Source organism: Rhinopithecus roxellana, chromosome 5 (assembly GCF_007565055.1).
Source record: "Rhinopithecus roxellana isolate Shanxi Qingling chromosome 5, ASM756505v1, whole genome shotgun sequence".
Classification (NCBI taxonomy): domain Eukaryota; kingdom Metazoa; phylum Chordata; class Mammalia; order Primates; family Cercopithecidae; genus Rhinopithecus; species Rhinopithecus roxellana.
In genome coordinates, this window is record NC_044553.1 from 133,219,170 (window position 1) to 133,243,780 (window position 24,611).

The following is a 24,611-nucleotide window of genomic DNA, read 5'->3' on the forward strand; positions in this document are numbered from 1 at the left end:
GTCACTGGTATCACCTGGGAAGTTTTAGAAAGTAACCATGTGTTTGAGACCAGCCTAGGCAACATGGCAAAACCCAATCTCTAAAAAACACACAAAACTTAGCCAGGTGTAGTGGCACTGGCCTGTAGTCACAGTTATTTGGGAGGCTCAGGTGAGAGATCAATTGAGCCTGGGAGAGGAAAACTGCAGTGAGCTGTGTTTGTGCCACTGCAGTCTACTCTGGGTAATAGAGTGAGACTGTCTCAAAATTTAAAAAAAAGAAGTAACACTGCATAGGTCCATAGGTTCCACCCCAGAGATTCTGATTTAATTGGTCAGGGATAGGGTGTGGACAATGGTATTCTTAAAAGCTTCTTGTCCGGGTTCAGTGGCTCACGCCTGTAATCTCAGCACTTTGGGAGGCCAAGGTGGGCGGATCATGAGGTCGGGAGTTTGAGACCAGCCTGGCTAATATGGTGAAACCCCATCTCTACTAAAAAATCCAAAAATTAGCCAGGTGTGGTGGTACACTCCTGTAGTCCCAGCTACTCGGGAGGCTGAGGCAGGAGAGTCGCTTGAACCTGGGAGGTTGCAGTGCGCTGAGATCACACCACTGCGCTCCAGCCTGGGTGACACAGCAAGACTCCGTCTCAAAAAAAAAAAAAAAAAAAAAAAAAAAAAAAAGCGCTTCTCAAGGATTCTAATGTATGTGCTGCTAAGGTTGCAAACCACTGATCTAAAAGTAGACTTATAAACTCTTACACAAGCATTTATGAAGTAGTTCATAACAAAGTAATCTTTATGCAGAAAGCACTTACAATTTAAAGTTTCTTTTAAAGGATGTACTGAATGTTTCTCATGAAAGCATGAGCACAGACAACAAATTAATTGGTGGATGATTAGAAATAACGAATTCTAGGCCCGGGCATGGTGGCTCATGCCTGTAATCCCGGCACGTTGGGAGGCCGAGGCAGGTGGATCACCTGAGGTCAGGAGTTCTAGACCAGCCTGGCCAACATGGTGGAACCCCGTCTCTACTAAAAATACAAAAATTAGTCGGGTGTGGTGGTGGGTACCTCTAGTCCCAACTACTTGGGAGACTGAGGCAAGAGAATTCGCTTGAACCCAGGAGGTGGAGGTTGCCGTGAGCCAAGATCACACCATGGCACTCCAGCCTGGGCGAAAAGAGTGAAACTCCATCTCAAAAAAAAAAGACAAAAAAAAAAAAAAATCAATTCTAAGCAGGGAGGCAGAGCCCAAAGTTATATTAAAAAATAATCAAGAGATGGCAGATAGCAAAGTTCCAGGAAATGACAATGTTCTGTTCCCACCACTAGGCATGGCATTCTTGACCATTACAAGACTTACAGAATGGCTTCTTCAGGACATTTCTGTTTCCAAGAGTGTGACCAACAGTACCTCAGACGTGGGTCTATCCTCTGTCAAAGCCATCCCAACCCCAGACATATGAAACTCTTACCAACAATGAGAATGGTATGCCAGCCACGGCAAGATAGGTCCGGGACATGATGCAGAGATCCAAAAATAGGCCGAGGCCATGAGGTACAGATATCAGAGCCATGTGGTCTCTCTGTGGGGGTCATTGCCAGGCGGCCATTACCACCATTGCCCCAGGCAAAAATGTGATTATCTAGAAAAAAAGTTAAACAACAGACCATTTAACAGAACACTGGCTTCCCAACTCTCTGGGTTCTCCATCTTTATATCCTAGAGCTAGAAAGACTTCCCACTATGTACTAAACAAAGGAAAGCTGTTTATTCTCCTATATAAAGCCTAAACTCTTCCTGATTCCACTCGGGTAAAAATGCCCACTTTTCCTATGTACTGCCATTCATTCATTCATTCATCCATCCATTCATTCACCTTTTTCTTCAACAACTTTTTATTGGTCATTCAAACACTGATTGAACATCTACTGCATGACAGGTACTGCATGGGGTGATGGAGCAGTGAAAAAAACCAAGTCCTTGCCCTGTGGAACTGACATTCTAGTAGGGGAGACTGATAATACATAAATAAACACCTAATATTTAAGGTAGTGATAAATGCTATGAAGATAAATGGTGGAGAAAAATAAGTGGAAACAAAGAGTAACAGTGGGGTGGGATATCATTATTTTAGATAGGGTAGGTCAGAGGAGTTCTGACATTTGAACAGAGATCTACTAGAGTGAGGAAGAGTTTCCAGGCAGAGGGAACAGCAACAGCAAAAGTAATGTCAGTAGCACAAACAAGGAACAAGGAGACCCCTACAGTTGGAACAAAGTAAAGGAAGGGACAGTGATAGCAGAAGGGGTCAGGAGGTGGCTGGGGTCCTGCTCACATAGGGCCAGTCAGGCCATTGTGATGACTCTGGTACTTACTGACTGATAGAGGAAACCACTGGAGGTTTTGAGCAGTAGGTATTTAAGAGAATCCCTCTGTCTACTGAGGAGAACTGATGGCAGGGGAGCAAGGATGAAAGCAGGGAGACCAGTTGTAGTGGAGATAGTGAGAAGTGGTTGGATTTATTCTGAAGATAACCAATATGGATGGGATGTGGAGTGTAGGATGAAGCTGCCATTTACTGAGACAGGAAGGCTGCAGGAGGTACAGGTCTGGGCAGAAAATCAGAAGTTTGATTTCGAGTATACTAAGTTTGTCTGAGATGCCTGTAACTTCTTATCCAAATCAGGTTTTTTTTTTTTTTTCTTTTTTTTTTTAAATGAAACAGGGCTGCTATTAATCATTAAGCCACGACAACAGGCATGAAGGCATGAATCAGGATTGGTCTAAGATAAGTGGGCTATATGGCCCACCCTATATTTAGACATCAAGTTGAGGAGCTGTTGAATAAATGAGTCTCAAGGTCAAGGCTGGTGATACAAAGCAGTCAGTGTATAGGGGGAATTTAAGGGAACAAGCTCACTTTGGAGAGACAAGTGAGCCTTGGGGCACTCCAGGACTTAGAAGACTAGGCTGCTGCTATTACAGCACCTAACACCTGCCTGTGCTAGTCCCCTACTCTACTAGACTGTGAGCTCCTTGAAAGCAGGGGTTTTCTGAGACTCATTTCTATATTCCTAGAGCCTAAAAGAGGACCTGGACATGAATGTGGCCATCAAGTACAGTTCAGAGGAGTATAGGAACATCAAGAGGTAATATGCCCAGCCACAGAATCCAAATTTACATTCCTCATTCTGAAGTTAAAGTCATGAACTACACAGATCTATTCAAGAAACATGAGCTCTCTGAAGCCCTGTTAGAAAGTGCTATAGCATTTGCTGCACTAAATTTATCTTCAGTGACATCCTGATTCTGTCCTGTGTGACATTTCCATTTATCCAAGTCTGACCTTAACAGTTTGCTCCTTAAAGTCCCTTATTTTGGGACAAGCAGAGAGAGTTAATGTGCTGTTCTGAATGCTGGTTTATTTAAATATGGTAACAGATCACTTAATTGACAATATCCCTGAGATCCCTCATGAGTACAGAACAGGCATGGACCAAAAGAAAACAAGGATATCTCAGAGCAAAAGCAACAACAAAAAAATTGATGAGTCAAAAGATAAGAAGATGAAATGTATTAGCTGGGCATGGTGGCACATGCCTGTAATTCCAGCTACTTGGGAGGATGAGGCAGGAGAAGCAGTTGAACCTGGGTGGTGGACGCTGCACTGAGCTGAGATCACACCACTGCACTCCAGCCTGGGCAACAGAGCAAGACTCTGTCTCAAAAAAAGAGAATGAAATGTGAGTTGTTACCAGTCAAGTGAAAAAAGTGGCTACAAAAATTTAGAAGTTCAGATGATGACACAGGAAAAAGAAAAAAGAGGAAAAAAGTAAGCAAAGAAGGAAGGGAAAGTAGGATAGCAACAGTGGCAGTACAGAAGAGAAGGAGTGACCAGGCGCAGAGGCTTACGCCTGTAATCGCAGCACTTTGGGAGGCCAAGAGGAGTGGATCATCTGAGGTAAGGAGTTTGAGACCAGTCTGGCTAACATGGCAAAACCCCATCTCTACTAAAAATACAAAAATTAGCCAAGCATGGTGGCGAGTGCCTATAATCCCAGCTACTCGGGAGGCTAAGGGAGGAGAATCGCTTGAACCTGGGAGGTGGTGGTTGCAGTGAGCTGAGATCGCGCCACTGCACTCCAGCCTGGGTGACAAGAATGAGACTGTGTCTCAAAAAAAAAAAAAAAAGGAGTGAGGAACCAAACTATACTGCGGAAAGAAATAGCCACAGAAGACCAGGTGCAGAGGCTCACACCTGTAATCCCAGCACTCTGGCAGGCGAGGCGGGCAGATCACGAGGTCAGGAGTTCGAGACCAGCCTGACCAACATGGCAAAACCCTGTCTGTACTAAAAATACGAAATACAAAAATTAGCTGGATGTGGTGGTTCACGCCTGTAATCCCAGGTACTCAGGAGGCTGAGGCATGAGAATTGCTTGAACCTGGGAGGTGGAGGTTGCAGTGAGCCAAGATCGTGCCATTGTACTCCAGCCTGGGCAACAGAGCAAGACTCCATCTCAAAAAAAAAAAAAAAAGGCCAGGCACAACGGCTCACGCCTGTAATCTCAGCACTTTGGGAGGCCGAGGCAAGCAGATCACCTGAGGTCGGGAGTTCGAGACCTGCTGACCAACATAAGGAAACCCCATCTCTACTAAAAATAGAAAAATTAGCCGGGCGTGGTGGCGCATGCCTATAATCCCAGTTACTCAGGAGGCTGAGGCACAAGAATCGCTTGAACCTGGGAGGCAGAGGCTGTGTGTGATAAGCTGAGATTGCACCATTGCACTCCAGCCTGGGCAACAAGAGTGAAACTCTGTCTCCAAAAACAAAAAATCGTCTCAGAGAAAAGAGAGAAGAAAAATCAGTTAGACCAACTCAGAAATCTGAGAGACACATAATATAGAGGAAAGCAGCCCTTCAAACCTTAGCAGTCCCTATGGACATCACTCTAGTACAGTTGACCCCAGGCAACAGAGAAAATATGCTGTTCTCTCCAGCTATCCAATCAATGTTTATTGAAACCAATCAACAAGATACTGGGCAAGTTATATAGAAGTACTTAATAATTCTTATAACATTTTACCAAAAAAGTGAAAGCTGAAATGAAAAAAGGAGGAATGTAGAACATTAACATATCATTATCTAAAAATCTGGCCTTTAAAAACAATCACTATGTTGAATACATAAAAAGTTAATAAAGCTTAATATATATAACCGGCCACCAATTTAATACAAATAAAAAAGTATATCCATAATTCAGCTATACAAATAACCAGTTCATTTCTTTCCCAGCCAAGAACTGAAACACAGCCAAGTATCCAGAAAGCTTGAAATGATATGTACAGACTCACCATCAGTGGCAGCAATGGTAAACTCATCACCGCAGGAGACCCTGATCACTTGCTTCCCACCTAGAGGTCCCCCCAACAGATTGATTCCCAGACGCTTCTTGTAGTTCCCAACGCCCAGCTGCCCACACTTGTTGCAGCCAAAGGTCAGCAGCCGGCCTCGCTCTGAGAAGCAAAAAGAAACAACAAAGCACAAATGAGTCCTGGAACCCAGAGAAGATGCAGCCAAGTAGACTTCCATGGACTAGCTTCTGGTTGTTAGAATATACAAATATAAAACTAGCCACATGATCCTGGACCTAGAGCAGCTACAGTATCTAGGCACCATAACCAATTAGATTCAGTCAGTGACTCGATATTGTATTCTCTCTCCAGTATTGTACTTTTAGTGAGAAAAATGAGTATTACCTTAGAATACTTATAAAAGGTGCTAATCAGAGACAACAGATGTCTGGAATCATAGGTGTGGTGGTCTCATAAAAGGATGTATTTATTATGCATTTATAATAATTATCAAGAAAAATACGTACCTGAATACATTAATGAGATAATACTAGATGTTCAGGGGAAATCAGGATGATGTACATATGAAGAAAACCTAATACTTGATTGAATAAAAGAGGCTGAGCTACTAAGGCATGTGATAGAGTTGTAAATCAACTTACCATCAATAGCAGCTGTGTGAGTCTTGCCTGGGGCAATGGTACGGATCTTATAAAAGGACAACTGTTTGGCCAAGGTAAAGGACGTTGTGTAGGGAACTTCATGGTATGCCTGAACCAAAATAAAACACAAAACAGATACATGAGGTAAGAAAATCGAGGGAAAATCAGGTTGAGAATGGAAAAAAGTCCTGGTGACCAAAAGGCCTTGAATTCAAGTGAGCTGTATTACTAAGAAGAGGGTGCCAGGTAGTTTTCCATCTCCAACAGAAAACAAGAAGAAATAAGCTCAATATGTAATCAGAGAATACAGCACATGAGGCAGAACTTTCTGACAACCAAAGTTTTAGATACTGACTTAGGGTTTATAAAACACGAACTTTCTATCCCAGAAGGTATTTATATAAGGAAAGAATCGTTGACAACTTGGTTATACACTCTGCATATCTAACAAGGGCAGGGCAAAGAATTAAAGTCCCGAGGACTGTCTCCAGCCCATAAAGGAATCAGTTACTGTGATCTAATTTCATCTATAGGGTAGTGTTTCTGAACTTAATTAAAACTCGTGTTCCCTTTGAATTAGTATTCAAAAAGAATCCTCTAAGTTTAAAATTTCACAACAAATCCACTGCTATAATGAAAACATAAATCAAGTAATAGTAATTCTGACTATTTCTTTATTTTTTTTTTGTTTTGTTTTGTCTTGAGACGGAGTCTTGCTTCATTGCCCAGGCTGGAGTGCAGTGGCACGGTCTCGGCTCACTGCAAGCTCTGCCTCCAAGGTTCACGCCATTCTCCTGCCTCAGCCTCCTGAGTAGCTGGGACTACAGCCATGCCCGGCTGTTTCTTTTTGTATTTTTAGTAGAGACAGGGTTTCACCATGTTAGCCAGGATGGTCTTGATCTCCTGACCTCATGATCCGCCTGCCTCAGCCTCCCAAAGTGCCAGGATTACAGGTGTGAGCCACCGCACCCAACAACTGAATATTTCTTTTCAAACTACAAAGACTTTCTCCAGCCTTGCCCTGAATTTGTACTCTCCTAATTGAAAATCACTACTTTAGAGATTGCTTAAATATTAATTCTTACCTTTTTCAATGAGTCAGAAAACTTCTGTCTCTTAATTTTATTCTTTGGAAAATGACAAAAGTCATCATATTAACACAAAAAGGAAACTAAGGCAATATCACTGGCGAATTTACTAACATTTTTGAAGACAGAATGGTAATTACATCAATAAGCCTAAACAGGATCAGTGATTTGGGAGAAATAAATCTAAAAAACTCCAATCAATCAATCAATCAATCAAAAAAACTCCAGGAAGGTGATGCATGGAAATGTCTTTTTTTTCCATAACATTAATTTGCTTGTTCCTGTTTCAATAAGGTAAAAGCTGAATTTCATCATTTTATTCTTTGTAATCAATTTATTTATTGAAGTATAACATACTGCAAAATATCACACAGCTTGACACATTTTTCTATATACATATACTTGTAAAACCATTACAGATCAAAATATAGACCATTCCCATCACCCTAGGATCCCTTCCACTTCTTCTGTTAATACCCCTCCTTCCATAAGTAGACAGTACAAGTTAATTTGATTTCCGCCAGTATAAGTTAATTTTGCCTGTTCTTAAATTTTACACAGATAGAGCTATATAGCATGTACTCTTTGTGGCTGGCTTCTTTTGCTGCACACAATGCCTATGAGACCATAACTTTATTCTTAAGTCAAATTCCATGGTCACTAACCAATAATAGCATCTCAAAGAAATTCCAACCTAGAGAAATTCTGATGATGTGGTTAGAACACCAATTAGGACACTCACTTCATGGTTGATAATTCCTGACATGCACTGATTCAGACCCAGCTTATTGAACTCATTGAGTCCACAGGCCAGCACTTTGCCTGACTGGGTCAACAGAAATGTCCCATCACAGCCACATTGAACTGCAACAATAATCAAGGCCTTGGGAACATCCACCTGCAAGAAAAAAATCAGAAAAAGAAATCCCAAATATATAATTTGTATTAGAAAAAAAGCTCTTAAATTCTTTCAAAAGAGACATGCTGCATTTAGCAGAATGATTACAGGTATGTGAGGATTGCTCTATTCTTTTCAGATTTGCCCAGTGTCTTAGAGACTATTTTTTCTTTTCTTCTCTTTTTTTGAGACAGAGTTTCCCTCTTTTGCCCAGATTGGAGTGAAGAGGCACGATCTTGGCTCACTGCAATCTCTGCCTCCCAGGTTCAAGCGATTCTCCTGTCTCAGCCTCCGGAGTAGCTGGGATTACAGGTGCACACCACCATGCCCGGCTAATTTTTGTATTTTTATTGGAGATGGGGTTTCACCACGTTGGCCAGGCTGGTCTCGAACTCCTGACCTCAGGTGATCTAACCATCTTGGCCTCCCAAAGTGCTGGGATTACAGGCATGAGCCATCACGCCCAGCTGAGACTACTATTTTCTTTCTTTTTTTTTTTTTTTGAGGTGGAGTCTTGCTCTGTTGCCCAGGCTGGAGTACAATGGTATGATCTTGGCACACTGCAACCTCTGCCTCCCAGGTTCAAAGTGATTCTCCTGCCTCAGCCTCTTGAGTAGCTGGGACTACAGGCATGTGCCACCATGCTCGGCTAATTTTTGTGTTTTTAGTAGAGACAGGGTTTCACCACGTTGGCCAGGCTGGTCTCAAACTACTGACCTCAAGTGATTTGCCTGCCTCGGCCTCCCAAAGTGCTGGGATTACAGGCATGAGCCATTGTGCCCAGCCAAGGCTACTATGGTCAATGAAGAGCTCAAGTTTTACAATATCAAGGAAAAGGTGACAGTTCCAGGTCAACCAAACAAGACAGCCCCCTCTCAGTTTGTTTTAGTAATAGGTCCTACTTAGGGTGACTTGTCAAAAAGTTGAGAAAGAAGCTTCAATTCGTTGCTGATTTTGTCTTGAGATGGAAGGCTGCTTGACAGTTACAGAAATTCAACAGCCCTGGGGGTCCCAATCTGGTCATTTTATAGGAGAGGTGACAGAGTACTGAGGTAATATCTAGGATTTCCAAATGCTCATATATTTTTACAGCTAACTAGACAGGACTGGAGAATGGTGGGGTGATGCGTGTGTGGGGCCACAATGGATGTGTGTAAAACCTGAAACCTCAACCCTCAGTTCCTGCCACAGCCTTTCCAGGAGAAAAGGAACAGCTGGGAATCCCATTGAGGATGGTCCTTAGAAATGCAGAATAATTTAATTTTTTTTTTTTTTGAGAGAGTCTCGCTCTGTCGCCCAGGCTGGAGTGCAGTGGCCGGATCTCAGCTCACTGCAAGCTCCGCCTCCTGGGTTCACGCCATTCTCCTGCCTCAGCCTCCCGAGTAGCTGGGACTACAGGCGCCAGCCACCTCGCCCAGCTAGTTTTTTGTATTTTTTAGTAGAGACGGGGTTTCACCGTATTAGCCAGGATGGTGTTGATCTTGTGACCTCGTGATACGCCCGTCTTGGACAGGCTTGAGCCACCGCGCCCGGCAATAATTTAATTTTTAAAATGTAAATAAAAACTGGTTTGTCTAAAAGTTCCCAAAGAAAGGAAAAAAAAAAAAAAAGCCAAAACACTGGTAAACAATAAATGGCACAGCTGATTTAGCCAACACTCCAGTGGGTGCCCTAGGGTAGGTGGGAGAGATGTGACTGTGCTTTTCCCCCAGCTGGTATCAGCCTCTGTGAGCCTCTCACAGGGCCAGCTCTGGCAAGGCTGAGAGTAATTAGATAGTAAGTTTCATGCAACATGACCGCTAAACAAAAACAACTATTAATATTTCATCTGGTGGTCAACTGTAGAAATAGGAAAGGAAAATGACTGTGTTGGGTTAAGAGACAGTATATTGCTTTACTGTATCTTCTTGAATTTTCCAGTGTATTTGTAGCTATATGTGACTTTTCTGCTGTACACGCTGATTTTAGCTTTCATCCCTGAGTAAGATGTGACTTCACAATGTCCACAGTCGTTGTATCCACTTTCTCAATTTTCTATGATTTGGTCAGATGACAAGACCACAGGGTGCTAAATCAGGAATCCTAGATTGTCGGTCTCCCACACAGGAAACATTTCAGAAATAAACACCTTGATACAACAGAGCCAAGGAAAGAGGTACATATTATTGGAGTCTTTGCAACTTAGATAGGTTTTAGAAAGAAGCTGCTTCTGATTTTACCTTTTGTGGTGTATAATAATCCTCTTCTGAATCCAAACCCAGTCGTCCTGAAACACACATAAGAATGAAAATTGTTATAATGAGGGCTTCCTTCCCAGTGAAGAGGTTCTGTAAGATTCTCTTTTGCCAGGCATGTGGCTCACGCCTGTAATCCCAGCACTTTGGGAGGCCGAGGCGGGCAGATCACGAGGTCAGGAGTTCGAGACCAGCCTGGCCAACATGGCGAAACTCCGTCTCTACTAAAAGTACAAAAAATTAGCTAGGTGTGATAGCATGCGCCTGTAATCCCAGTTACTCAGGAGGCTGAGGCAGGAGAATTGCTTGAACTCGGGAGGTAGTGGTTGCAGTGAGCCCAGATCGTGCCATTGCACTCCAGCCTGGGTGACAGACAGAAACTCTGTCTCGAGGAAAAAAAATAAAACATTAAAAGATTTATGGAATCAACACTTCTCATTTAGGGGCTGCATGATGTGTTTAGATGCACACAACTTTGAAGTCAGGTTGTATACCTGCGAAGAAGTGGACAGAGACAAGGCTACCCCTACCATATTCGCCACAGCCCCAAGAATAGACTTCCTTGTTTCGTGTCAGAACCACCACATGATTATCTCCACAGGAGACCTGCTCCACTGGATTGCTGAGGAAGTAGTTCAGCTGCATGGGTTCTAGCACTTCAGGGCCAGCAACTTTGTCCACCCCCATGCAGCCATAATAATCTGATCCAAAGGCATAGAGCTGACCCTCATCTGCAAAAGAAAGGAAAACAGAATCCATCAAAGGACTGACTTATTTTATCTAATCAGAAAATTGGGCAGGGCTGGAATGAGGACTAACCCAGCAAATGATCTCACATGAAATGATTATATCCAAGAAATGAAAAGGACAGACTGTGCAAGTCTAGAGTTCTATGTCAGAGAGTCATGTGTACTACTACCACTACTATATAAAACAATTTAAAAAGTGGTAGCATTATCACGTTAAAAAGACTTAAAATTTTAATAGGGCCATCTTTGTTATATAGATAAAAGAAAAAAACAGTTCCAAGTAATCATAAAGTAAGTCATGACAAGACTAAAACTAAACTTAGGTCTTGATCCTAATTTTGTGTTATCCATAGCCTGATGAGGTGGTAAGATTATTTTTCCTGCCAACCGGGACACACATTTTCTCCTGATCCCACCTCTTCTCCGTCTTCTCCTTGCTCACCACCACCTAATACTATAGCAAATTTGGCATGTTATTATTAATGAGTATATTTGCTCAAGGTCCTCTGGTTCTTTCTAGACTGTCTTTTGTTTTAAAATCCCAACTAAGATTGCACAGCATTAAGCAAAATACCCCCACATTAAATGCACTTAAGACACTTTCTGCTGATGGCTTACCAGTCACACAGACAGTGAAATCATCACCACATGACACTTGATGGATAGCTTTGCCTTGCAACTTTTCCACATGCTTTGGCTGTCGATAGGAGGCTTTGTCTCCATGGCCCAGCTGACCATGGAGTTTAGTGCCTCCTTGCATGTTCTGTGAAATAAAGAGGTCTTATGATTTTTTTTAAATTACATTTTATTAAACTTAAATTTTAAAGAGATAGGTTCTCGCTATGTTGCCCAAGCTGGCCTTGAACTCCTGGGCTCAAGTGATCCTCCTGCCTCAGCTTCCGAAAGTGCTGGGATGGTAGACATGAACCACCATGCCCGGCTGAGAGGTCTTATGAAGTTTTAATTTTTCATGCCAAAAGCTGATCTTTAATGTAACTTCATACGAAGAAAAACAGTAGAAAAAAAGAGCTAGAAGTTTAGAAATTAGAAAAAAATGGGCAAAGGGATTAAATATTTTAATAGCAAGTAGTATAAAGATCCTGCCAACAGGTAAAGAAAACTTAAAAAGTATCCAGATTAATATCCATTAATCTAATCTTTGTCCTTCAAGTCTAAGGTAAACAATATATTTAATTACAGGTGATGGTGAAAAAAATTCTTTATAATATAGTCTAATTTGGTTGCTTTCTACAGGAATATAGCTTCTTGAAAATCTGTACTAGAAGTTTCATAAATTTTGATCACAGTTTTCCTGAAACACGGAAGAGTTATAAAGAATCTGGCTACATCAAAGAGGCTGCTATACAGCAATGAGACTAGTCCTTGATGACTTTTCAACTTTTTTTTTTTTTTTTTTTTTTTTTTGAGATGGAGTTTCTCTCGTCACCCAGGCTGGAGTGCAGTGGCTTGATCTCAGCCAGCTGCCAGACAGACTGGTCGTAAGATGCATTTCTGAGAAGTATATGTAAATCTTACTTGATGAATTCCATTTTAATGCTGTAAGAGAGATTAAAATTAAAATAAATGTCTTTAATTCTTTTTTTTTTTTTGAGGCGGAGTCTCACTCTGTCACCCAGGCTGGAGTGCAGTGGTGCCATCTCAGCTCACTGCAACCTCTGCCTCCTGGGTTCAAGCGAGTCTCCTGCCTCAGCCTCCCAAGTAGCAGGGATTACAGGCGCCTGCCACCACGCCCAGCTAATTTTTTGTGTATTTAGTAGAGATGGGGTTTTGCTGTGTTGGCCAGGCTGGTCTCGAACTCCTGACCTCAGGTGATCCACCCGCCTCAGCCTCCCAAAGTGTTGGGATTACAGGCGTGAGCCACCACATCTGGCCTTTTCTACAGTTTTATAGAGAAAAATAATTCTATTAAATGAGTAAACTACAAGTCCTCATAATACATATACACACACACATATATATATATATATTTTTTTTTCAAACAAGCTCTTGCTCTGTCACCCAGGCTGGAGTGCAGTGGTGAGCTCTCCAGTGGTTCACTGCCATCTCCACCTCCCAGGCTCAAGTGATTCTCATGCCTCAGCCTCCTGAGTAGCTGGAATCACAGGCATACGCCACTTTTGTATTCTCAGCTAATTTTTATATTTTTAGTAGAGACGGGGTTTTGTCATGTTTGCCAGGCTGGTCTCAAACTCCTGGCTTCAAACAATACACTCGCCTTGGCCTCCCGAAGTGCTGGGACTTCAGGTGTGAGCCACTGCTCCCGGCCAATAAATGTTTAAGATACTAATTTCTCTCCAGCAGCCTGAAATGAGCCTGAGAAGGCATAGCAAGAGACAGGCGGAAAGCCAAGAGAACACGCTATCACAGAAGGCAAGTGAAGACAAAGCTTCAAGAAAGGAGTGGTCAACTATGTCAAATGCTGCCGAGAGTCAAGCTAAGTAAGGACTAAAAACCATCTGTTTTATTTTAGCAATTTATGGGTCATTTTTCAAGACTAGTTTCAGTTGAGTGGCAGAGATGGAAGCTGGACTGTAGGTGAATGAGGAGAGAGTGGGAGATAAGGAAACAGAAAGCAAACACAATTTGTTAAAGAAGGTGGGGGGAGAATCTAGAGGGCAACAAAGAAATTCTACACCAAATATACCTAGCCATCTTCCATCACTGCTGTGGGCTTCAGGGGTTTCCTGACATGGTATAGTGCTTCCTTTGTTTACAAACCTATTTCACAGATAATAGTTGCTCTGAACCTCATGGTAATATAACAGAGTAATTGAGTGACTTGTCTAAAATCATCCAGCTGTAAATGGGAAAGCCCAGTCTCCTGAGTCTTTCCATTTTCTCTCCCTCTCTCATTCATTCATTCAAAAACCATTTATAGGCGACCTAATATGTACCACCCCAGGGCGTACATCAGTGAACTAAACAGACAAAATCCCTGCTCTCATAATAGCTTCCATTCCATCACCCCATGTTGCCACTCCCTTAGTATAGGTTCAACTAATAAAATGCTTAAACATCGTGGGCCCAGTAAACTATTAGGCTTACAGCACTGTTCCAAAATGCTTAGCGTTCACTTACCACCCACGTGTACAGTTCCTTCTCCACTGTGACCACAGCAAAGTGGGTATTCCCTGCACACACCTGCCGGGCACTACAGCCGCTCTTGATAACATCCAGTTTTTGGGGGGTGGATTTTCCACCACCCCAAACATAGACTTCACTGGTTCGTGATGTTACTACAGCAATGGGTGCTTCAGTCACAGTGCTTGACCTGCCAACAACCCCCAGAACAAAGGCACATTTAACATTAAAAACAGTATCAAAGAAAAATGCTTCCAGTCTGTTCCCTGAGAAGAACTGCCAATTATGGTATGAGAAAGTATGTTCTTTCTCGACAACTTATTTCAATGTGCTCTATCACAGCAGACTTTGAAACTCCTGCCTCAGGGCTTCATCACAGCTTGGCCAGATCAGATTCCAGTCTGACCCATAACACTTACACTTTTCCACATTCATCATGGTAATGATGGCCACTTTAGTGTAAGGGTGAAATTATAGCTTTCTTCTTAGAAATGACTGTCTGAAATTTAAGCAGATGCTGGCTCCTGAAAGGATGCCAAAGGATCCTGGGATCAAATAATGCCTATGCTCAAGAAAGACCCCCCCCCGGTTGTAATTTAGGATATATTAGTTTTTAAGAGTCTCTTGAACATTACCTTGGTCTCTTTGTAGGTGCATTAAGCAGAGTGACTTTTTCCTCCATCTCTCTACCAAAATAAAAGCAAAGATACATGAGTGAAATAATAGGATTTTATATTGCAGAGGTGTCTGTTTAATACATGTCACAGATTTAATCCTCTTATAAACTGTACGCATCCCACAACATCACAATACTTTTAGCAAAGTACCTTGATACAACTCAAAACAATTATATAGTCCTTTCATTAGATAATTCATTAAATACCCAAAGGCCAGCAGTTTGGGGCCATTTGCTTTCTACCTCTGAGAAGTGGTCCAGGGTGGAACAGAGAGCCTTGAGAACCTCTGATATACATGTTTAGTATCTGATGGACACCTTCATCTAGTCTGCCCACTGACTCCCAAACTCAGTATCTCCAAATATGAGCTTGTTAGCTTTTTTCCAAATGAGCTTTTCTTTCCAACTCCTCTATTTCTGTAACTAGCCGCAAGAGCCTTCCCCAGTTCTCCCAGTCAACTGGGCTTAAAATCTCAGTCATCTCTGATTCATCTCTTTCCCTTTAATATTCAGGTTCTACAGATTCTACCTATATAGTATTTTTTGTACTCACCTCTTCCTTTCCAGTCTCACCACCTTAGTTCTGGGCAGCTCTACTTCCCACCTGTACTGTTGATAATACCTCCTAATCAGCCTCACTTACTACAGTCTTAATCATTTTACTATACTAATTTAACGCAGATGCTAATATTGCTAAATAACTCTTCCTTAGGTATGCCTCTCATCACATGAACTGCCCTCTCGCAAACATCCACTGTCTCTCGACAGTGGAGAGACAGTGGATGTGATACCCACTCTATCTTTTGCACTACCTCTTGAATTAACCACAATCTTCTTGGCCTGGCATGCAAGATTTCCTACCTATTTTTCCAGACTTCCTTCCTTTTGTTTGCACCCCATGTTCTAGCCTAGGGCTGTCATCCTAACTAAAATCAATTATAGCTGAGTTCCTGGAGTAGCGCTCAGGCATCAGTACTTTTTGAAAGCTCCTGATATTTTGCATCGAAAGTCCCAGGTCTAGAACCACTAATCTAGCCAAATAGAATTTTGTGTTTCCTGAATATTTTCCACAACTTCCTGTGTCTGTGTTTCTGCTTATGCTATATTCTCTGTCTGGAAAACTCTGTCTTATGTTTTCCATCAAAGTACAAAGTTCCAAAGTATTGCAGGCAAATCTATAATTATCTCAGTAAAAATTTCATGCCTACACTCAAGAAGTAAGAGATTAAAATAGTGACTTAAAATAGTGATTATGCCGGGCTTGGTGGCTCATGCCTGTAATCCCAGCACTTGGGGAGGCCGATGCAGGCAGATCACCTGAGGTCAGGAGTTCGAGACCAGCCTGGTCAACATAGTAAAACCTCGTCTCTACTAAAAATACAAAAATTAGCCAGGCATGGTGGCGCCTGCCTGTAGTCCCAGCTCCTCGAGAGGCTGAGGCAGGAGAATTGCTTGAACCTTGGAGACAGAGGTTGCAGTGAGCCGAGACTGCACCACTGCACTCCAGCCTGGGCAACAGAGTGAGACTCTCAAAAGGTAAATAAAAAAATAAAAAAATAAATAAAATAAATCATTACACTGCTGTGAAATAAGCCAGATAAAAATTTTAAATATGCTTAACCAGACCAAAAGGGTGACACTGCCTGCACATGCACAAAACATAAATGGAAGTTCATGGTGCCATATTTGGAGTACTGTACATAATTTCAGGCACTAAAACACTGGCTGGAGAAGAACCAGAAAAGATTAATTAAATGGCATAGTAGAATAAAAGTACGGATGAAACAGCAAATAAGTAATTAGGGATGTACAGAATGTATCCAAGGGCAAGACTTGAAACGAGCATTGTACATGAATATTTGGAAGGTATAAAAACAAAGAACTGGTAGTGGAGGAAGAAGGGTAGCAAGGCAAAAATAGTGTAATAGGATGAAATACAGACTCAAACATTTAAGGAAGATAAACGTTTTAAATTAAGATGTGAAACCACCTAGAGGAACTGAGGGATAAAGGATGTTCTTCCTATCTCTAAAGATATCTGACAGAATAAATGTCAGGAAATAACCTCTGAGGAGTCAATAAAACTCAACTTCAAATGGGCAAAATGTACCTGAAGAGGATTCCTCCAACTCCAACCTACCACCTAAACAAATGCAGTGAAAAACAAAGGCCCAGGCCGGGTATAGTGGCTCATGCCTATAATCCCAACACTTTGGGAGGCTGAAGCAGGAGGATTGCTTGAGGCCAGGCAACAGCTTTGAGACCAGCCTGGGCAACACAGCGAGACCCTGTCTCTATAAAAATAGAAAAATTGGCCAGGCATGATGGTGCACACCTGTAGTCCTAGCTACTTGGGAGGCTGAGGCGTGAGAATCACTTGCAGTTCAAGGCTGCAGTGAGCTAGGACTGTGCCACTGCACTCTAGCCTGGGTGACACAGTGAGACTCTGTCTCAGAAAACAAACAAAAAACAAAAAAACCAGAGGCCCAGTCCAATTCACACTACAATTGATAAGCACCCTATGCCAGGCCCTGGGCTGACCACTTTTTATGCATTATCTTCTTTAATCCTGACCTCATCTTACTTTATAGAGGAGAAAGCTAAGAAATAAGGATGTTAAATAACTTGACAAAGATAATGACAAAATTCAGACACAAACATAAGGATGTCTGAGTCCAGACACCCCTCTTCCTTACTGCAATCTAATGCCTCAACACTAGACTTAAAACCAATGGATGGGGGTGTGAAGGGCTCTTGGGTCTCATCAGTACACATTTAGAACAAAATAGCATAGGCGAAGGAGGCAAAAGTCAGAAGCTATCCCTAAGCAATAAAAGCAGGGATGTTGGTAGAAAATAGCACTATTGCAACCAAGTCCGGAAACACTGCTCTTTCTTGTAGTACTTGGATCAAGCCTCTAAAAGTCATCTATCTCAGAAAAGACAATGGAGTGACTTCTTCATACTTTACCTCCTGTGTTTCCTGAGAAGGGGGCGATCTAGAAGTTCATCTGCAGTAGGTCTCTGCTCAGGATCCTAAATAGTAAAAACAGGGTTAGTTGTCACTTAAAGGAAATGGGCAACATGGGATCTAAAGATGATAATTAGTCAAAGATCACTGCATTATCCTTTTCTTTTAAAAATCATTTCTTATGTGATACTCCATGTTTTATGTTTCTCACCTCATTATCATCAACACTTGTACATGAAGGAGAATGTTTATAATGCACCTTCCTCACTTGTTCAATTAGGGCAGTGGCTCTCAAACCTCAATATATACAGAATAGAAGAATCACCTGAGGGGTTTGTTACAAATAAAGATTTCTGGGCTTTATCCACAGAGATTCTGACTGAGTTCGTCTGGGGTGGGGCCCAGGAATCTTCTTTTTACTTACAAAACTCTCCCACTCCCTGGTGATTCTGACTCCAGTGTTTCATGAAACATACTTTGAGTAATACTAGAACTACACAGCAAAGGAACTATGAGATATGAGAAATACAGACATTCTGTATTAAAAGTGGTAAATTATCTTTCATTGCAGTTTTACGAAATATATATTCAGAAATTATTCTTGGTCATAAAAATGGAGCACAATTTAGATGGGAAATTCATTTCACAAACTAATACTTACAAAACAGAATAAAGTAAGAATTTGTTCACTGAAGCACACAACTATAATGAATTACCAATACCTATTCTGTGTATAGCCACAAATACACTCTACCCTGGGGAACTGGATGTGGTTTTGTATGGTTTATAGCTATGCCATACACCAAACACTGAGGCTGGAAGGGGAAATACGAAACTGAAGTGAATATTTAAGTCACACCTACCTGGTCAAGGCACGAATGAACCATCTGGATCAATTCCAAAGAGTACTGGCTAGAGTCAACTTCCATGGCCCGAATTCCTTGCACGATCTTCACACACAGGTTGAGTGGGTTCTATGAGAAAATGATGACTGCATTGTTCCTGCTTATATGAAGATGATGCTATACTCTACTGGTAGGGGCTCTCAGGTGTCTATGATCATTATTTAAAGAATTGGCAATAGGTCTGACTTCTTGTTATAACTACTAATATGCATCAACAAGAAATGGTTAGGGATGCACTGATACTATCAGACAGAATGAAGTCAACTGGCTATACAATCTATAACTATGTGGCCAATAATATAATGCTCAGAGTATATTATAATCTGACCTTTCAACTGAATCCCAAGAAAAAGGAAAGCAAGACTAGCCATGCTTCTTGGCTTCATGTAGTTCCCTTGCCAACTAACTTGCCTTCTAATTTATATATCCTAGTTGTGGCTGTACAGGCAATACTTTGCTGCAACAGACAAGGCAGTGAATAATAATAAGATGATAATATTGCTGGGCGCGGTGGCTCACGCCTGTAATCCCAGCACTTTGGGAGACCAAGGCGGGTGGATCACGAGGTCAGGAGATCGAGACTATCCTGGCTAACACGGTGAAACCCCGTCTCTACTGAAAATACAAAAAAATTAGCCGGGCGTGGTGGCGGGTGCCTGTAGTCCCAGCTACTCGGGAGGCTGAGGCAGGAGAATCGCTTGAACCCGGGAGGCGGAGCTTGCAGTGAGCCGAGATCACGCCACTGCACTCCAGCCTGGGCGACAGAGCGAGACTCCGTCTCAAAAAAAAAAAAAAAAAAAGATGATAATATTAACAATATTATGGTAATACCATTATTGAGAGACTACTACAAACTAGACAGGCACATTACATATATGGTATTTTTTAGCCTCACTAACACCATTCAAGGAAATTATTATCATTATCAATTTATATATGAGAAAAATGGGGCTCAGAGATGTAAAGTAACTGACCAAAATCACAGAGAGTAAAAATGAAGCTGTAACTCCAACCAAAGCCTGACTCTAAGTCATATATACACACACATATATACACACACACACACATATACACACAACATATATATATATACACACATATTTCTTGAGACAGAGTCTCACTCTGTCACCCAGGCTGGAGTGCAGCGGCATGATCTCTGCTCACTACAACCTCTGTCTCCTGGGTTCAAGTGATTCTTGTGTCTCAGCCTCCTGAGTAGCTGGGATTACAGGCATGCGCCACCATGCCTGGCTAAGTTTTGTATTTTTTAGTAGAGATGGGGTTTCACCACGTTGGCCAGGCTGGTCTCAAACTCCTGACCTCAGGTGATCCACCCGCCTCAGCCTCCCAAAGTGATGGGATTACAGGCATGAGCCACCGTGCCCAGCCTCTGACTCCAAGTCATTTTTCTTCCACCATGCTATTTAGGGGAATTAGAATGATATACTAGAACAACCTTCAGGATTTAGAAAAATGAATAGGTCTTATGAAAGGGCAATGAATTTACATTATCTTATATTTGCGTTTTTCATATACATTATGAGAGAATCTCTGTATGGGGAATATATATTGTTATCATGTTATAGATAATGAAACATAGGATCAAAGAGATGAAGTGATTTGCCTAAATTCTCACACCTGGTTGGTAGAGGCAACTGGATGTGAATCCACTTTAGCCCCTCAGTGTGCTCCATGGACCAGCAGCATCAGCATCATCTGGGAGCTTGTTAGAAACACAGAATATCAACCCTGCCCCCCCAAAAAATCTGCATTTCAACAAGATGACTTTGTATGCATATTAAAGTTTGAGAAGCACTGCTTTATATAAGGTTGTACTTTAACTTACTTAAAAAAAGAAAAAAAGACTTAAAGGGATTCATTGTCTATAAAGCAATGACAATCTTTATTTTTTAACAGATAAACTTTTTTTTTCTCTAGTTAATGAATATTTTTAACACCCACAATGTGTTAGGTATTGTAGAAAATAAAGCAAACATTTGGAAGGGTTTTAGATTACCTGGCAAAACCACAGCTATATAAAAAAAGTTAAGTACAATAAAGTGATACTGGTGCTATGTCAGAAGTGTTTACAAAGATAGAATAAAGGCATAAAAAAGTAACAATTTAGGAAAAGGCCTAAATATGCTGGGCATGGGGGCTCACACCTGTAATCCTAGCATAGGCTGAGGCAGGAGGATCACTTGAGGCCAGGATTTTGAAACCAGCCTGGGTAACATAGTGAGAACCCATCTCTACAAAAAATAGCCAGGGGTGGTGAGGCATGCCTGTAGTTCGAACTACTCAGGAACTGAGGCAGGATGACTGCTGGAGCACAGGAATTTGAGACTGCAGTGAGCTATGATCACGACACTGCACTCCTGGGCAACAGAGTGAGACCCAGATAAAACAATTGTCTTTTGCTCCCTTCCATTCTGTTCACTAGATTTGCATCCTTTTACACATTTCCAAGAAAGTGATGCAGTAGTTGCATGATCATCTGGCTGCTGTTAATAATGTTCCAATTCCTACTGCTTGAAAAAGTGAACCATCATGTTCCATTTTTTGCTTTTAAGAGATGAACTTTTAAATTTAATTTAATTTAATTTTTTTTTTGAGACAGGGTCTTGCTCTGTTGCCCAGGCTGGAGTACAGTGGTACAATCTTGGCTCACTGCAACCTCCACATCCTGGGGTTCAAGCAATTTTTGTGCCTCAGCCTCTCGAGTAGCTGGGATTACAGGGGCACGCCACCACACCCAGCTAAGTTTTGTATTTTTAATGGAGATGGGGCTTCACCATGTTGGCCAGGGTGACCTCAAGTGATCCACCCACCTTGGCCTCCCAAAATGCTGGGATTACAGGCATGAGCCACTGCGTCTGGCTGGGTCTATAGCATTTTAATAACAGATTACTAATCTTATACCTGAATACAGGTTATTTTTGCCAGAAATCCGAAGCCTGGGAATAGAGTTGATCTGCTTAGTCAGGCTGTACCATTTGCAATCTGCTAAATGCAATATGGGGATAATATGCCAACTTACTGTAGCATCAAACGTCCTCTTCAAGGTAAGGAGTTCAAAAATGACACAGCCTACTGCCCAGATATCAGACTTGAAATTGTACTTTACTCCTTGACAGAGCTCTGGAGACATGTAATATGGGGTTCCCACAAGCTGAGCAACAAAGAAACAATCAAAGAATAATTTCTTTTCTGAGGTAACTATGTTAACATTTCAACAGCTTAACTAAATTTCCCAGGAACTAGTGATAACAACCATAAAATATTCATCAGCAGATTCCAAAATGGTTTTTATGAGATGATGCCACTATGGAAAGAAATCTTATATCAAATCTCTTGGGTCAATTATAAAGGGACAATCTCCATGATCAAGGAACTGTGGTAACTTGAGGAGCTCAATAGCTGTGTGATTCCTAGATCACAGAGGCTTCAGGCGTTGAAGGCCTGCCAAAGACTTTACACATACTTAAAAGACATACTTAGTAAAAGTTCACCAATGGGAAAAAAACCCAAACACTGGCAGTGGGGAGATGGTAACTGAATGATGGAATTAGATGTTCTAACTAAAATACACGTAATGAAACTTTTAAAATGCCCCAATTTGACATCTGTTACGCTAACGCAACTAGTGAATTTCTTTTGAATTTGAAAAAGATTTTCTCACTTGAAAAATAAACTTGGAAATAAAAATGTCCTAAGAAGTCATGCCTCTCCCAAGATGAGATATAATGAAGGCCCTAGCAGCTCTAATAAAACTCATAGTCAGCTTTAATCAGCAAAGGAAAGCAAATTTCAGATGGCTTACATGGCTTTTATAAATTTTCATATCATTCCTTCTTTGCATTTAACTAGCTAAAAAAAGTCAAGTCTTGGTTTTATCAGATTGTTCTTCATGAGAAAAATCCATATAAAGACATGATTGCTTCTTCAGAAGCTCACTTTGGCCTCCATCATAGAAACATCTGAGTCCCTGAAGCAGAGACTCCAAACCCTAAACATCTAAATTGCTTGCAGACAAATCTTGACATTATTAAAAAAAAAAAAAAAAAAAAAAAAAAAATTATTGGCCAAAATCAGTTTTCAAGTTCTTTTAAGGATAGAGCATTGTGAAACTAGAAGAATAATAACAGGGTTTTATAATTCCTAAAAGGATAAGATTACTGTCCCAAAGATCAACTTATGTCTACTCTTTACCAATGATCTTTCTCAAAATCACGTGAGAGGGGAACCCTGTGCAGTTCAGACTGTGTATAATATTAAAGAATAGATTGTTCTCTGAGCATCAGCCTTCACTTGTGATATAGGGGTTCTCTTTGAACCAGAAGCATTCAAAGGAAAAACAAAAAGAGATGTCTAACACTTTGAGCTCAAACATTAAATAAGAGATAAAGTGAAATCTACTAAAGACCCTAACCTGGACAAAACAGTAAAGCATTTTGTTGCTTTTAGATTAAGTCCCTAATCAGTATTGGAAAAAGGTTATGAGGTCAGAGCTGTAACGTGGGCAATGACTTAAATGCCTGCTAGTGGGCCCAGGAAAAAGACTTCTGAAGACATGCATTAAAAGTATGGAAAACTTGAAAGAATATTGAGAAAAGTATGCAAGATTTAGGGAGTATAGTTATATTTCACAGTACTAGAAAAGAAAATAAAAATTAAGACAAGGGCAACACATACCGTCTCAGCCATGGAATACTCAGAATTAAGTTTCTTTGCTAGGCCATAATCTCCAAGTTTTATCAGGTTTGCCTTGGTCAGAAAAATATTTAATGTCTTTATATCTCTGAAAAAAAAAGATGCTGCAAATTAAGTTCACACAGATAATTGTTTTATTTCATCCCCCATCTTGCCCAGGATTATCACAGAATAAAAATGAGTGTGGGCCGGGTGCAGTGGCTCACATCTGTAATCTCAGCACTTTGGGAGGGCAAGGCAGGAGGATTGCTTGAGGCCAGGAGTTCTAGACCAGCCTGGGCAACATAGTAGGACCCCATCTCTACAAAAAATGAATTAGTCAGGAGTGGTAGCAAACACTTGTAGTCCTAGCTTCTCGGGAGGCTAAAGCACCTGAGAATCAGTTAAGCTCAGGAGGCTGAGGCTGCAGTGAGTCATGACTGCACCACTACATTCCAGCCTGGGCAACAGGGTGAGACCCTGTCTCAAAAACTAAAATAAAATACAAAAAGAGTGTTACCATTGCTCATATTCTGTCCTAAACATCGCACAGTGGTCATCACTTTCACATGCTGTTTAACACTGAAGTGGGGACTTTATTTTTTATTTTTATTTTTTTTTGAGACGGAGTCTCGCTCTGTCACCCAGGCTGGAATGCAGTGGCGCGATCTCGGCTCACTGCAAGCTCCGCCTCCCGGGTTCACGCCATTCTCCTGCCTCAGCCTCCCGAGTAGCTGGGACTACAGGCGCCCGCCACCTTGCCTGGCTAGTTTTTTTGTAGTTTTTAGTAGAGACGGGGTTTTACCGTGTTAGCCAGGATGGTCTCGATCTCCTGACCTCGTGATCTGCCCGTCTCGGCCTCCCAAAGTGCTGGGATTACAGGCTTGAGCCACTGCGCCTAGCTTGAAGTGGGGACTTTAAAGGAGTGAAGGCAGAGAATTAACTTCATCCTCTAGGACTTCACAGCATAGAAATATCTCCCATACTACTGAAGCTATTAGGAAAAGTTGAGAGGGTCAGACGAGGAAAATGGTGCTCTAGGTAACCATAATTCCCATAAGATACCACAGCTCTTCAACTAACACTTATGCCTTGAATTAAATGATATCAAGGCAACTTTAACTAACTTGGTTGGTGTCAAAGTTTCAAATAATCTGTTAAGGCAAGAGAAGAGGCCTACATGTCCCCACAACAATATGATTAGGCCATTTAGTCATCTAAATAAAATCACAGGCTATTTTTCTAAAGATTAATTGACCATATGTAAAACAAAATGAACTGTGCCTGGTTCA

At 41.4% G+C, this 24,611-nt stretch overlaps 1 protein-coding gene across 3 annotated transcripts in view; it reads right to left on the reverse strand.

The window, feature by feature from the left end:
• Positions 1–24,611, reverse strand: part of NEK9 (NIMA related kinase 9) — a 45,272-nt gene that overhangs the window by 13,500 nt on the left and 7,161 nt on the right. For 2 of the 3 annotated variants that reach the window (XM_010382666.2, XM_010382665.2), the window contains exons 5-17: positions 23,323–23,428; positions 21,668–21,799; positions 18,586–18,696; positions 17,723–17,787; positions 14,712–14,762; positions 14,074–14,266; positions 11,593–11,737; positions 10,720–10,956; positions 10,211–10,257; positions 7,836–7,991; positions 6,006–6,114; positions 5,344–5,505; positions 1,460–1,630 (exon numbers count right to left, since the gene is read on the reverse strand). In XM_010382666.2, the coding sequence (XP_010380968.1) occupies positions 1,460–1,630; positions 5,344–5,505; positions 6,006–6,114; positions 7,836–7,991; positions 10,211–10,257; positions 10,720–10,956; positions 11,593–11,737; positions 14,074–14,266; positions 14,712–14,762; positions 17,723–17,787; positions 18,586–18,696; positions 21,668–21,799; positions 23,323–23,428 (1,685 nt within the window). The remainder of the gene's footprint in view (positions 1–1,459; positions 1,631–5,343; positions 5,506–6,005; positions 6,115–7,835; positions 7,992–10,210; positions 10,258–10,719; positions 10,957–11,592; positions 11,738–14,073; positions 14,267–14,711; positions 14,763–17,722; positions 17,788–18,585; positions 18,697–21,667; positions 21,800–23,322; positions 23,429–24,611) is intronic. The other variant, XM_010382667.2, reaches the window with a different exon arrangement.